Source organism: Octopus sinensis, linkage group LG6, assembly GCF_006345805.1.
Source record: "Octopus sinensis linkage group LG6, ASM634580v1, whole genome shotgun sequence".
NCBI classification, from domain to species: Eukaryota; Metazoa; Mollusca; class Cephalopoda; order Octopoda; family Octopodidae; genus Octopus; species Octopus sinensis.
In genome coordinates, this window is record NC_043002.1 from 107,823,542 (window position 1) to 107,839,983 (window position 16,442).

General features: G+C 41.2%; 1 protein-coding gene across 2 annotated transcripts in view; it reads right to left on the reverse strand.

The window, feature by feature from the left end:
• The window catches only part of LOC115213124 (mitochondrial import inner membrane translocase subunit TIM50), a 59,870-nt gene that overhangs the window by 18,221 nt on the left and 25,207 nt on the right, over positions 1-16,442 (reverse strand). For both annotated transcript variants that reach the window (XM_029782052.2, XM_029782054.2), the window contains exon 9: positions 85-188. In XM_029782052.2, coding sequence (XP_029637912.1) covers positions 85-188 — 104 coding nt within the window. The remainder of the gene's footprint in view (positions 1-84; positions 189-16,442) is intronic.

The window sequence follows — 16,442 nt, forward strand, 5'->3', positions numbered from 1 at the left end:
TACTCCAATTTGTGCCATTGCCCAGTGTCATTTCAACAGGAATGGACCAAGTTATTCTGATAAAGGTGATATAATCACGCTTACCTGAAGTAATCGCTGGTTTTCTCGAAACCTTTCGATTGGATCATCAAATTGATTATAATGCTGTAGAACTGATCGTACATCCTCAATGCCAGACATTGACAAAGCTGTAAGAAATAAAGGGTGATATTTTTTAGTCATAAACATACAAATTTACAGGAGACAAGAGACAAGATTATATTACGCTCATACTTTTCTCAGGAGTATCAATAATATAAGTGATGGGTGCTAACTCCAACTGGAAATTGCAGCTGAGATTCTTGCTGTGTTTCACTGCAAAACTTATCTGCTACACCACAATGCCCACTAAACCTGTAAAAACTCTTGCTTTCTGCCACAGGTCCAAATATTTTGTGGGAAAGACGTATCAAATTGACTGTATCTAACCCCAGTGTGTATGAACATCTAAGTGAAACCCAGTTTGAGTTGAACTTGAAATGACAAGTGACAACTAAAGGATATTTAATTCATCACTTACACAGCCACTTGTGATTCTCTGCTGAAGAGACATATTCGAAAATGTCAGGAACAAAGAACCAAATCAGAGAAATGGGAAACCAAAACAAAATTAGCAAACAAACTAAAGTGTGCATTCAATTAATAGAGATTAATCTACAGAAAATTAGCAGTAAACGATTACGTCTGGGTTGTTTACTGTTTAATAAATTGTGGGATTACTTCTTTGCTTGGAAACAGGTAAAAGTTGGTGTGTAGGAAAGGTAGCTGACCATAGAAAATTGTGTCCCAACATTGGCAGCTGGCCAATACAAAACTGTGTCCTTGCAAACATGCAGAAGCAGATGTTAAAACAATGCTGATCTCTCTCTCTCTCTCTCTCCTCTCTCTCTCTCTCTCACACACACACATACACACACAATGGCCTTCTTTCAGTTTCTGTCTATCAGATCCATTCACAAGGCTTTGGTTAGCTAGGGGTTATATTAAAAGGCACTTCTCCAAAGTGTTGCACAGCAAGACTGAACCCAAAACCATGCGTATCAGCCGTAAAACTTTTAACTACATAACAACTATAGAAGAGGCACAAAGGTAACAAATATTTATGTATTATATTCAAGGTAGCTTTCCCGATTCTTGTAAGGTTGGAGAGTCACTAGAACAATAATCACATTTATTAACTGATCCCATAATTGATCACCTGAATAAAGTAGTACACAAATTTACTTTGTTTATTACGGGAACAATTAACAAATGTGGCTATTGTACTAGGGAACTATGACTCTCCAGCCTTAGCCGGAAGAAAAGGAATAAATACCCACTACCTTTGTGCCTTTTTTTGTATAATACTCTGTAACAACATACCAATTTTACTTGGTGACTAAACTTCAGATATAAAATTGAACTGGTGATGGTTTGATAAAGCACAGATTACCTGGATTTCTATGTCTATTATAGGTCAATTTTGCTAGCCTTTGTTAGTTTATTTTTTGTCACAGAAAGCTTATAAAATATTTCACCCAGATCCTTAATCCCTTTGTCATATGTCAAATGTACATACATACATACATATTATACACAGATGTGGTATATATTTATCTAGGAACATGTGCTAAACTTACAGAATATTCTTTCTTTTTCTCTATCATACCTTATTTGATGCTTTTACATCCCCCTCTTCCTATTCATGTCTTTATTCTCCCACACTATCTTTCACTCTCTCCCTCACACACACATCAATCAATCCTCTTATTACCCCTAATTTTCCTACCTAAACAATGCAGCGTGCACAATCTCTCGTCTCTCCTTTCTTTATCTTCCTGTGATATTAGCATCATCACTTAACATCCATGTTCCATGCTATATATACACCTACATATTGAAAGAGGTCATAAAATCTCTCTCACCACTGATATTTCAGGGTGTGTATTTGTGTGTGTTTATTCTTTTACTTTTTCCATTTTAATGATTGTCTAAGAATCTCCTTCTCTGTTACACTCTTTTCTTTCCTTATCTTCTTAATATATATATATATATATATATATATATATATATCTCATCATCATCGTTTAATGTCCACTTTCCATGCTGGCATGGGTTGGACGGTTTGACTGAGGGCCGGCAAGCCAGAAGGCTGTAGCAGGCTCCAATCTGTGCTTTTTACGTGCCATCAGCATGAGGGCCGGTCAGGCGGCACTGGCAACAATCACGATCGAATGGTGCTTTTAATGTGCCACTAGCTTAGGTGCCAATCAGGAGATACTGTCATCAGCCACGACAACGATTTCATTTGCCTCAACAGGTCTTCGCAATCGCAGTTTATTGCCCAATGATTGAAGAGTACGCTTAAATGGGCTGGTTATATATACACACACACACACACATATATATATATAGAGAGACAGACAGACAGACAGATGTGTATCACCAAGGACACAATGTAAATTTGCAGCATGTCTTTTTTTCCTAATAAACCATACTTGTTCTAAGCCCTCTTCTCTTCTATACTTCTTTTCTTCATTCTCCCAAACTGTCTTTTTCTCTCATTTTTTTTGTCTTCCTAACTAATACTTCATGTCAACCATCAACTCGCTTTTCGAAGAGGTAATGTACACACTTTCCCTAACACTCTCTTTCCTATCCTAATCTCCTCCTTCCCTGTTTCTGCTATCCCATTACAAGTGTTGCAGCTCATTATAAATCCTTTTGATGTTTCCATGGAAAACATATCTACACACACACACACACACAACACATCTTTATAAAGATTGATATTAACCAAGTGAAGTTATTCAGGTATTTCTTAATAGCAAACTTGACTTATAAATAAATTAATACGACTAATTCAATAATCAATATTTATCCTTTTAACTCTTTAGCATTTAATCTGGCCAAATTCAGCCCAAATATTCTACCACGTCTATGCTGGCCCCTCACACTGCATTCTCAGAATACAGTTTCCTTATTGAAATCTCAAAGCTACAAGATAATGCATGATTAATTGAAAACAAGGTGAACAAATAAGCAATATAATACTTGGCAGAGCAATCTGAATGCTGATGGGTTCAGAAACTCTATTGTTCTTTAATGAAATCCAAAGAGATTAAATTGAAAACATTTTCTCTATTTTTGTCTAAGCCATGACTTCATGTATCATTGTTGTTGCAGTTTGGTCCGAGATGAGCCCCAACTGAGCGAACGGAGTATCAAAGGCCCTCCACCATGGCCATCCTGCCCTTTTTCAAGATTTGGCTCATGATCATAAGGTCAGGAGTTCGATTCCTGGTGACACGTGTCCTTCATCTGGCAAAAATGAGTTCTACCTGTATTTCAAAGGGCCAGAATCATCACATTCTGTGTAAGCTGAATCTCTCTGAGAACTACATTAGGGGTACCCATGTCTGTGGAGTACTCAGCCACTTGCACGTTAATTTCATGAGCAGGCTGTTCCGTTGATCGAATCAACTGGAACCCCTTGTCATAGTAACCAACAGAATCCCGTCAAATCTAGAACTAAATTATTCAATAGGTCCCTCTCTTTTTCAAGTGCCAAAGTGTGATCATCATCATCATCATCATCATCATTTAGCGTCCGCTTACCATGCTAGCATGGGTTGGACGGTTCAACTGGGGTCTGGGAAGCCAGAAGGCTGCATCAGGCCCAGTCTGATCTGGCAGTGTTTCTACGGCTGGATGCCCTTCCTAACGCCAACCACTCCGTGAGTGTAGTGGGTGCTTTTTACGTGCCACCCGCACAGGTGCCAGACGGAGCTGGCAAACGGCCACGAACAGATGGTGCTTCTACGTGCAAATATGAAATATTTGGCTGTTGTTTCTAACAGGCTGCTTCATTGGCCATGAAGTCCCATGCTGCAACTAAATTATTAACAACAATGAGATTGAGTTTGATATAAGAGAAAACAAGGAATGCTGTTGGTGAATTGAGGAATGAGCAGAGCGGAAGGAGAAGATGACCATAATGAATGGTATTACTTGATATCTCTTAATTACTAATAGGGTTATTAGTGAAACAATACATTAGGAAAAAAGCCAAACACATAAGAACTATAACAAAAAATCTCCCCCAAAACATTTATTATGAGGGAGTTAACCCTTCCTAAATTACCAAAGTCTGTTTGTCATAAAAATTAGAAAGAAAATGTCAAAAAACCAATTTGTGTAACAGCAGAACTGTGGGATTTTGTAGACTCATCAAATAAAGAAAGAAACACAATATATTCCATAGACCCCTTTAAAACCTATTCAGATTTAGATTATTTTATCTAGAAGTTGATGAATGAATTATGCGAAAAGGGAAATTTATCCAAAAATAAATAAGAATAAAAAAAAAAAAAACATGTAATTGGTCAGATTTGTTTGACTAATTTGGAATTTAATGAAACTAAAGGAAAAAAATCAAAATAAAATAAATTTAAAAATAAAGTTTTCTGTTAATACTCTCCATTTCAGTATTGCTAGAAATAGCAGTCAAATATACACAGAAACAATATGTTAGCTAATGTGACCTTCGATAGCACCAATAATGATAGGTTGGTACTTGATTAGCTCAGTCAGAACTTACTTGGAGTTAAATATCAACAACAGTAATTAACAATTAGAAATCATTAACACTAGTGGGGTGCCAAGAGTGATCGTTGCCGGAGCGGCTAACTGGCTTCCGTGTAGGTGGCACGTAAAAGGCACCATTTGAGCGTGATCATTACCAGCGTCGCCTTACTGGCACCTGTGCCGGTGGCATGTGTAAAAAGATTCGAGCGAGGTCGTTGCCAGTACTGCCTGACTGGCCCCCTGTGCTGGTGGCACGTAAAAAGCACCCACTACACTCTTGGAGTGGTTGGCATTAGGAATGGCATCCATCTGTAGAAACTCTGCCAGATCAAGATAGGAGCCTGGTGCAGCCATCTGGTTCACCAGCCCTCAGTCAAAATCGTCCAACCCATGCTAGCATGGAAAGCGGACGTTAAGCGATGATGATAGACATCATTTAAAGAGATGTGGCCTATTTTACAACATTGATGCCAGCCTCAACTTCATGGGAAAGCAGATTGGGTGTTTGAGACTTTTCTATTTTACTTTCAGAGGCATCAACCACATTAATAAAGCGAAATGGTTTCAACGAAGCATTAAATATGGGTCACAAACCCCATTTGACACCCTCGTATCCTTCATCTTCTCTAAGGAATTTAACAAGTGAAATGGCAAGATCATTAAGGTGTAACAAAGAATGTGTTGTGATATTCATTCTGGCTCTTTGCCAGAATGAATTCAAATACCACCACAAACTTTACAAGGGTCAATACCTATTTCTTTACTACCCACAAGGGGCTAAACAGAGAGGACAAATAAGGACAAACGGATTAAGTCGATTATATCGACCCCAGTGCGTAACTGGTACTTATTTAATCGACCCCGAAAGGATGAAAGGCAAAGTCAACCTTGGCGGAATTTGAACTCAGAACGTAGCGGCAGACTAAATACCGCTAAGCATTTCGCCCGGCGTGCTAACGATTCTGCCAGTTTGCCGCCTTGGGTCAATACCAGCCCAGCTCAGCCCTAAGGGTCAATTCTCCCTTTGTATTGTACCAGTAATTCAAAAAGAGCATTCTAATCAAGTGATGCTGGTTTAGTCTGAGAATTATATTAAGGATACATGTTTCTGTAGAAGCCTCAACCATTTCTGTGCTAATTTCACAAGAAGAAGGAATTCAACCGGTTGAGCTCAGAATGTGAGACGGATGAAATGTCGTTAAACACTTTGCCTGGTGTGCTAATGATTCTGCCAGCTCACCACCTTAATAATAATAATAATAATGATAACAATGCCAGAGAGCTGAAGAGATTGTGGAAGATTAAGACAACAATTAATCGTATAGTAGAGTGGCAGCGACAGCAAAAAAAAAATACCTTAGGAATGAGAACCCAGGTTCGAAATTTCCCCCAAGACACCTGATGAAGGCTGGAGGGTATATCAGCTGAAATGTTGTGTTAACAACAAACTAGATGAGGACAAATATCCGTCAAATGTAAATAATGTATATGACACTGGGTAAAACATTCACACTACAAACATAAACAAAGGAGGCTCTATGTGGTTGCTCGACCTGTTAGAAATAACAGCAAAATCTCCCTGAAATCATACCCAATTGTCTTTTTAAAACTTTAAAAAAAAAAGACACATTGGAAAATAGAGCCTGAGATAAAAATAGATAAATAAATTAAGTACAGGTTGATTAAGTTGGAACAACTTTAATTATAAATCTGTTCACTCAAGACTGAGCAACAAGAACCATGGAGTTTAAAAACCAATTAGTTACCTGAGATGATAGGGTTTCACACTATCAAGTAGTGTATACCATATAAGGTTACACACAAAGCTTCACTGTTCCAAACGAGTTGCTGTATGACAGCAATAACCACGGATGGTGGTGGTGGGGGGGAAGAGGATGTGGTGGTGGGGTAAATAAACGATGATGCAAAATCTAGTTTATATCCTTGGATGTGAAAGAGAAATTTATATGTTCCCCAGAGAGAGAGACATAGGTTAAACAGGTTTATATGAATTAAAACAGACATCAATTAGACAGGTTTGTATTAATTAAAGATATACATTGCTAAGTGGGGGAAGGGAAGGGGTGAGTGTTCCAGTTGGCTGAACTTACGTGCAGGTAATTCATCATGGCATCAAATGGAATGGATTGAATGCAACAGGTAGAGGAAGGATAACTTGCACAAAGTGAACTTTCTAGCCTAGATTTTCTGTCCAGGATCAGACATCATAAGAATTTTTTTTTTTTTTTACTTGTTTCAGTCATTTGACTGTGGCCATGCTGGAGCACCGCCTTTAGTCGAGCAAATCGACCCCGGGACTTATTCTTTTTTGTAAGCCCAGTACTTATTCTATCGGTCTCTTTTGCCGAACCGCTAAGTGACGGGGACGTAAACACACCAGCATCGGTTGTCAAGCAATGCTAGGGGGACAAACACAGACACACAAACACATACACACACATATATACGACAGGCTTCTTTCAGTTTCTGTCTACCAAATCCACTCACAAGGCATTGGTTGGCCCGGGGCTATAGCAGAAGACACTTGCCCAAGATGCCACGCAGTGGGACTGAACCCGGAACCATGTGGTTGGTTAGCAAGCTACTTACCACACAGCCACTCCTTTTTTTTTGACAGCTTAATAATTGTACCGGTGCCATATAAAGAGCATCCATGCCAATACCACAAAGTGTTAATATATTCAATGTAGTGAGCAGGAAAAAGCTAATCAGAAATAATTATTCCAAGGACAAAATATTAATTTAATTATTTCACAAAAATACCCTGGTAGATAAAGCAATTAAGGATATAAAGACAGGGAAAGTACCCAGCCCATCAGGAATCACTGCTGAGATGCTTAAAACATCGGGCAGTGTGGGTTATGGTCTTGTCACCCGCATCGTAAATCAGGTGGTTCATGAAGGAGCCATACACAATCACTGTTGTGGCAGCACCATAGTCAACTGCTACAAAGGTAAAGGTGATGCTCTAGATAGAAATAACTACAGGAGTATCAAACTGCTGGATCAGGTGATGAAGGTCACGGAGAGGGTCATAGTCCAACTAATTAGGGAGAGAGTCCGCTTAGATAAGATGCTGTTCAGTTTTGTGCCAGGTAGAAGCACCACTGATGCTATATTCCTGGAACGGCAACTGTAGGAGAAATACCTAGCCAAAGATAAACCCCTATGCTTGGCTTTTGTTGACTTGGAGAAAGCCTTTGACAGGGTCCCCCGATCTCACATCTAGTGGTCAATGCAGAAACTAGGGATAAATGAGTGGCTGGTAAGAGCTGTACAAGTCCTGTATGGGGATGCTGTCAGTAAGGTGAGGGTTCACCAAATTCCTCTCGCTCCCAGTTTTTCTCACAGCTCAGTTCATTGTTCATGGATCCTAACCTTACAAAATCCTGTAGAGCATTCTTACCTTATTTTTGCCTAACATTTATGCAATGATCACATTCAACACATAGGACTCACTGACACGCAGTATTCCATTTCATACACAAGCATCATACAATCTACCCTTCATGAGAACACCCTAAACTCTTCCCCCCCCCACTTCACCCTTATTCTGGCTACTATGTTTCCAGCCCACCCATACACTGCTTCTGTCAACACCAGGAAGCCAACCCAGGTGCATATGTCAACAGTTGTAATCAGCAACATGAATTGGTCGATGACTCAAAGCAGAAGAGAACCGTTGGGAAATACACGGCTATTAATCACGGCTCTACGCAATGGCAATGAGTCAACACTATGAGAAAGCAATAATTACAAAGACACATTACCATTTCACACAGGCATCAACGATTTCTTTATAAAAAGCTCATATAACACTCGTGTGTGTGTGTGTGGACTAGTGGGTAGGTGTTGCACTTCAAATTGCAAGACAATGGTTTTGATTCCCAGACCAAGAGGTACATTGGGTTCTTGAGCAAAACACTGTTTCACATTGCTCCGTCATCATCATCATCATCGTTGTTTAACATCCGTTTTCCATGCTAGCATGGGTTGGACGGTTAGACCGGGGTCTGGGAAGCCAGAAGGCTGCAGCAGGCTCCAATCTGATCTGGCAGTGTTTCTACAGCTGGATGCCCCTCCTAATGCCAACCACTCTGTGAGTGTAGTGGGTGCTTTTTACATGCCACCGGCACGAAGGCCAGTCGAGGCGGCGCTGGCATCAGCTATGTTCAGATGGTGCTTTTAACGTGCTACCAGCACAGGGATCACAACTACAATTTCCATTTGATTTTGGTTTTGATGTGCTTGACTAAATAGGTCTCCTCAAGCACGGCATGTCGCCCTACGATCCAAGGTACTTTTGAGTCACTTCAATATCCAATGTGTGGCACATTGTGCACCTGTAGAGGCACCATTGATTTGAAGCAGGGAGGAAGATAATGTACAGCACATACATTTGATCACTATAAACAAATCAACATGAACTTCCTGAAAACCCTCATTGTCATTTGTGACAGGAGATTCCACCATAGTTGCATTAACAAAAGGATGTGGGTTCAAATCCCATGCGGATAGGAAAAGCCTACTTTTTTCTGTCGAGGGCTTATATACCCCATTATTATACTATTTTTCTTAGTCATTGCACTGTGATCCCCTATAAGCTTTAAGCTTATATAAATATCATTATTATTATTTACAGGATTGTAAAACCCAGCGCTGTATAACAAAACCATTCGCACCAAAATAAAATCATCATCATCATCATCATCATCATTTAACGTCCGCTTTCCATGCTAGCATGGGTTGGACGGTTCAACTGGGGTCTGGGGAGCCCGAAGGCTGCACCAGGCCAGTCAGATCTGGCAGTGTTTCTACAGCTGAATGCCCTTCCTAACGCCAACCACTCCGAGAGTGTAGTGGGTGATTTTATGTGCCACCGACACAGGTGCCAGACGAGGCTGGCGAACGGCCACGCTCGGATGGTGTTTTTATGTGCCACCGACACAGGTGCCAGACAAGGCTGGCAGACGACCACACTCGGATGGTGTTTTTTTTATGTGCCACCGACACAGGTGCCAGACGAGGCTGGCGAACGACCACGCTCGGATGGTGTTTTTATGTGCCACCGACACAGGTGCCAGACAAGGCTGGCAGACGACCACGCTCGGATGGTGTTTTTATGTGCCACCGACACAGATATATATATGTGGCAAGTAAAAAGCACCATCCGATCGTGGCCATTGCCAGCCACGCCTGGCCCCGTAAAAAGCACCCACTACACTCATGGAGTGGTTGGCGTTAGGAAGGGCATCCAGCCGTAGAAACACTGCCAGATCAGACTGGGCCTGATGCAGCCTTCTGGCTTCACAGACTCCAGTTGAACCATCCAACCCATGCTAGCATGGAAAGCGGACGCTAAATGATGATGATGATGATATATATATGGTGGAACAAAAATAGTAGTCGAATATGATGGAAAAATAGTACTCAAATACGGAAGGTAGAGTAATATGCTTTTTTATTAAAGCTATAAAAACATCAGAAAACTGTTACCCAGAGTTTCATGTTTCTGACCACCCTTTCACAACATAAGACCTGACCAGTAAGAAGGCTGTCATGATTTAGTGTTCATTCCACACAATACACAGGTTTTCTTTCTCCATCATTAATAACGTATGCGAACAGATACTCTCTTTACTCTACTCTTTTACTTGTTTCAGTCATATGAGTGCGGCCATGCTGAAGCACCGCCTTTAATCGAGCAACTCGACCCCGGGATTTATTCATTTGTAAGCCCAGTTATTATTCTATCGGTCTCTTTTGCCGAACCGAACCGCTAAGTAACTAGATGCTTACGTTGTACATCTTTTATAGATATGATGCCTTCAGGCCTCTGTAATTCTATGTTGCTTGGTAAGTATCCATTACTGAACAAACATCTGGACTACCATACACCTACACACACATCATCAGCTCACACTTGATTTTTCTCATATATTATCACCAAGATGAAAGGCAAAGTTAACCTCAGTGGGAATTGAACACAGAATTTACCTCAATACTGCAAAATATGTTTGTTTATTACCCACAAGGGCTAAACATAGAGGGGACAAACAAGGACAGACAAACGGATTAAGTCGATTACATCGACCCCAGTGCGTAACTGGTACTTAATTTTATCGACCCCTAAAGGATGAAAGGCAAAGTTGACCTCGGCGGAATTTGAACTCAGAATGTAACGGCAGACGAAATACGGCTACGCATATCACCCGGCGTGCTAACGGTTCTGCCAGCTAGCTTAACACTTCACCAAGTCTTCACCTCCCACACACTCTCTCTTTCAAGTGTAGACAACTAATGAAAAGTCTGATATGCAAAAAATGTGTTGAAGTTATTCATATTTTTACCAGACAGCAAATCACTTAAACTAGTATGTCGCTGTTAAGACACAGTTTCTGGTCAACTCCATCTTAACAACTGTAGATAATGAGAAGCAGAACAATCAAAAATTTAAGTCGTTAGACTCTCTTCCCAACTAGAAAACTCAAATCTTTATAACAAGGCAGGTCTTTATAACATTTGACGATATTTGTCTTTCATTGTGTTTGTTAACACAACATTTCGGCTGATATACTCTCCAGCCTTCATCAGGTGTCTTAAATCCTTAAATCCTTAAAAATGTTTTAGCCCGAAGGCCGCGGCCATGCTGGGGCACCTCGAATCTGGGTTCCCATTCCTAAGGTATTTTTCAAAGTTATTATTGCTATTATTATTCAGGTAACTGCCTGGAATCAAACTCGGAATCTTGGGGTTAGTAGCCCGCACTCTTAACCACTATGCCATATGCCCGTGGAGGATACATCAGCCGAAATGTTGTGTTAGCAACAAACAAGATGAGGACAAATATCCGTCAAATGTAAATAATTCCTCATCTCTTAAATATAGAACTGAAAGACTAAGTATGATTGCAAACACATAGTAACTTGTTGCTGTTGTTGGTTAGTACAAGGTTCACTTTGAACGAATAGATCTAGAATCAAAGGTACATGCCCATGACTATCATTTCATATTTTCTTGACATAGTATATCATAGGATACATAATTCACTATGGCCTTCTTTTATTATCAATAGAGTATTTTTTGAGGGGGGAAACTTAGCTATTCTATTTAGGAGTCTTGACAATGTGGTTTTAAATACACAATATTTGAGTGGAAAAAAGGATAAGACTGTTGCAAACAGAATCCTTTTGATCATAAATCTGCTCAGCTAGAACTGATCATCATCATCATCATCATCATCATCGGTTAACGTCTGCTTTCCATGCTGGCATGGGTTAGATGGTTTGACTGAGTACTGGCAAGCCAGGAGGCTGTGCTAGGCTCCAATCTGATCTGGCAAGGTTTCTACAGCTGGATGCCCTTCCTAACACCAACCACTCCGAGAATGCAGTGGGTGATTTTTATGTGCCACTGGTACAGGAGCCAGTCAGGCAGCACTGGCATCGGCCACGCTCGAATGGTGCATTTTACATGCCACCGTCATGGGTGTCAGTCAGGCGGCACTGCCATCGGTCACGCTGGAATGGTGCTCTTTCTTTGCCACTGGTATGTGTGCTAGTCAGACAACACTACAATCAGCCACACTCGAATGGTGCTTTTTACATGCTACCAGCATGGGAGCCAGTCAGGCGGCACTGGCATCAGCCACGTGGAGCTAAATAAGAATTCACACATTCATTATCATCATTTAACTCCGTTTTCCATGCTGGCATGGGTTGGACAGTTGGACATAAAGTGGTAAGGCTGGGAGCCACTCTAGGTTTCAATGTCTGTTTTGTCATGGTTTTTATAGCTGGATGCTCTTCCTAACGCCAACCACTTTACAGTACATTAAAAGATGATGATACAGCACAAACATACATCATATATATATATATATATTATATATATATATATGTGGAGGCACAATGGCCCAGTGGTTAGGGCAGCGAACTCGCGGTCATAGGATCACAGTTTCGATTCCTAGACTAGGCATTGTGAGTGTTTATTGAGCGAAAGCACCTAAAGCTCCACGAGGCCCCGGCAGAGGGTGGTGGCAATCCCTGCTGTACTCTTTCGCCGCAACTTTCTCTCACTCTTTCTTCTGTTGGCCTGCTCGCTTAGCCAGTGGGGTGGCGTCATTTAAAAGCTGAAACAATGTGAAACGCATTGTGACCAGCAATGTGTAGCAACATCTGATAGCCTGGTCAGTCACAGTGATATATATATATATATATATATATATATATATATATATATATATATATATACATACACACACACACATACGTATAACAGTATGAGCCAATGAAGAGCTTTTATTTAATCACCAACCAGCTAAGATACAGTTTCAATGTTTTATATATATATGTTATAATTTAGAACAAACAGTAAAAGGTTTCCATTATAGTACTCTATTGCCAGTCCTCAGTCAACCTGCCCAACTTATGCCTCTATTTCTCTAATATTGAGGACTCGTTCTTTTACTCTTTTACTTGTTTCTGTCAATTAACTGCAGCCATGCTGGAGCACCGCCTTTAGTCAAGCAAATCGACCCTGGGACTTATTCTTTGTAAGCCCAGAACTTATTCTATCGGTCTCTTTTGCCGAACCACTAAGTGACGGGGACGTAAACACACCAGCATCGGTGGGGGACAAACACAGACACACAAACATACACACACATATATATATATACATATATACGACAGGCTTCTTTCAGTTTCCATCTACCAAATCCACTCACAAGGCATTGGTCGGCCCGGGGCTATAGCAGAAGACACTTGCCCAAGATGCCACGCAGTGGGACTGAACCCGGAATCATGTGGTTGGTTAGCAAGCTACTTACCACACAGCCACTCCTGCGCCTATTTTTTTTGTGGTTACTTTTTATTATTATTATTATTATTATATACAGGTGTTTCAAAAAATTTGATATCGTTTCGCAGTCTAATAACTTTGCCAGTTCTTATTCAAATGACTTCAAATTTTAACAGCATTTGTAGAAACAGGTCAAAATTTTATGCTTAATGTTTGATATGTTTATCTTTTCAGGTATAGGAATGGCATTCACTGGAAGAGAAAAGGTGTTTTGTGTGTCGGAGTATGCTCAAAAACAGTCGAACAAGACTGTGCAGCAGGCATTTGTGAGAGAGTTCTCTAAAAAGTCACTAACAGCAATGTGAGTTTGGACATGGCACAAAAAATTCAAAGAGGAAGGCTGTCTGGACAAAAGGATCTGAATGACCAATAACATCGGAAAAGATGGTCAAGCAGGTTCCCCAAAAACTCTTTCGAAGCCCCAAGAAGTCCTTAAGAAGAACAAGTGTGGGAACCCAAATTCCTCCAACGATAGTTTGGCGCGTCCTGAGGGAACGCTAATGAAATCCTACAAGATGCAGCTCGTTCAGGCCATAACAGCAGATGACAAGCAAAAGTGCAAAGATGGGGTTATGCGAAGGGCCGGGTCTATGTCCCCCCCTCTTCCTGCAGACCTAGAGGAACTCAAGCAGAGAATCACTACCGCACTGGAGACCGTTACCCAAGACATGCTGCAGCGTGTTTGGGAGGAGCTGCACTACCGACTTGACGTGTGCAATGTGCATATTGAACATTTGGGAAATCATTCATGGAATCCAAATACCTTTGAATTTCTCATTCAAATTTGGAGGAATAAATCTTATGGTGCTCAACATTTGCTTTGACTATGTAGTTTCTGTGATATTTACATCTCAAATGATATATACCTATTTCTTTATTACCCACAAGGGGCTAAACACAGAGGGGACAAACAAGGACAGACATAGGTATTAAGTTGATTACATCGACCCCAGTGCGTAACTGGTACTTAATTTATCGACCCCGAAAAGATGAAAGGCAAAGTCGACCTCGGCGGAATTTGAACTCAGAACGTAACGGCAGACGAAATACGGCTACGCATTTCGCCCGGCGTGCTAACGTTTCTGCCAGCTCGCAGAATGATATACACCATCCAGTGTTCGTCTTCCATAATAGCATCGGCTGGATGGTCTGCCAGGAAGTGATGGCTATGGCGGCTGCCTCATGCTCCAGGGCCTGCTTTGACAGGGATTCTATGGCTTGATGCCTTTTCTAAAACCAACCACTTAACTGAATCCTATATTTTGTGACACCTAACATTTGTGAGACTGCTACACAGCTCACAACACTAAGATCTTCATTGACTGAGAAGGGAGCAGCTTTGTATTAAGGGACAAGAGATTAAAGCAGTTGTCCTCAACTGACGTCCATATGACCCATGTAGTGGGAGGGAGGTCTATATAAGATTTTGCTGTTAAAATTAAACAGCAATAAATTGCTTTTACTTCTTCAATAAATTTTAATTTTTCTCATACAATTCCTAATATTTAATTATAAAAATGTAATGTTCATCCTATGTCAGCACCGTCCAACCCATGCCAGCATGAAGAACAGATGTTAAAGGATGATGATTACGATAACAATGATGATGATGATGATGATGATGATGAATGTCACTTTTTTTAAAACAGTGAATGGCTAGGAGTGCCCATCATCATTCAATGTCCGCTTTTCCATGCTGGCATGGGTTGGACAGTTTGACAGGGGCTGGCTAGACAGAAGACTGCACCATGCTTCCTAGTCTGTTTTGGCAAGGATTTTATAGCTGGATGCCCTTCATAACACCAGGGGTCAACAGGAAAAAAAAATGGCTGAAAATCACTGAGTTAAAGTGGCAACTCACATTACAGAAGAGGAGACGTAGGAGATGAGAGTATTAAGTAGAGTAGTAAGGATAGTTGAGGGAGGGAGGGACAGAAGGGGAGGGGAGAGGATGGGTGGTATGGGTGTGCTTATTTGATATGTTTGCAATTACCTGCACAAAAGTGCAGAGGACAGAGCCGTTGTCAGTGGTGATGAGGTGTCAGGGTGGATGGAGCCTCAGTGGATGAGGGGGGGGGGGGATATAATGAATGAAGAACAAAGGTTGATGAATGATCAAACGATAAATACAGAGCGGAGGGAAGGTAGGAGGGAAGGTGAGTGATGACTGTAGAGATTCGTGGAGACAGAGACGAGTTGAAGGATGGACGTAGTGAATGATGAGGATGGACAGGTAATCAATACCACAAAGAGAGTTCAAGGGAGAGACGGAGATCACCGACAGTAGTAGTAAAGAGGGTGAAAAGGAGTGGAATAGTAACAATAATCCAGGAGACAGGGAAAGGATGAGAGAGAGAGAGGGGGGGATGATGGGTGTGTGGGTGGTCAGCGTGTATTTGACATGTCTGTGATGGCCTGTATGGAAGTGCAGCAAGCAGTGTTGTCTTCAGTTAATCCTCCCAATAATTACCTGGTTGGTGAGCTGGCAGAATCGTTAGCACACCGGGCGAAATGCTTAGCAGTATCTCGTCTGTCGATACGTTCTGAGTTCAAATTCCGCCAAGGTCGACTTTGCCTTTCATCCTTTCGGGGTCGATAAATTAAGTATCAGTTACGCACTGGGGTCGATGTAATCGACTTAATACCTATGTCAGTCCTTGTTTGTCCCCTCTATGTTTAGCCCCTTGTGGGTGATAAAGAAATAGGTATTTCGTCTGCTGTTATGTTCATTATCATCATCATCGTTTAACGTCCGCTTTCCATGCTAGCATGGGTTGGACGATTTGACTGAGGACTGGTGAACCAGATGGCTGCGCCAGACTCCAATCTGATCTGGCAGAGTATCTACAGCTGGATGCCCTTTCTAACGCCAACCACTCCGAGAGTGTAGTGGGTGCTTTTGCATGCCACGGACACAAGGACCAGTCAGGCGGTACTGGCAACAGTCACACTCA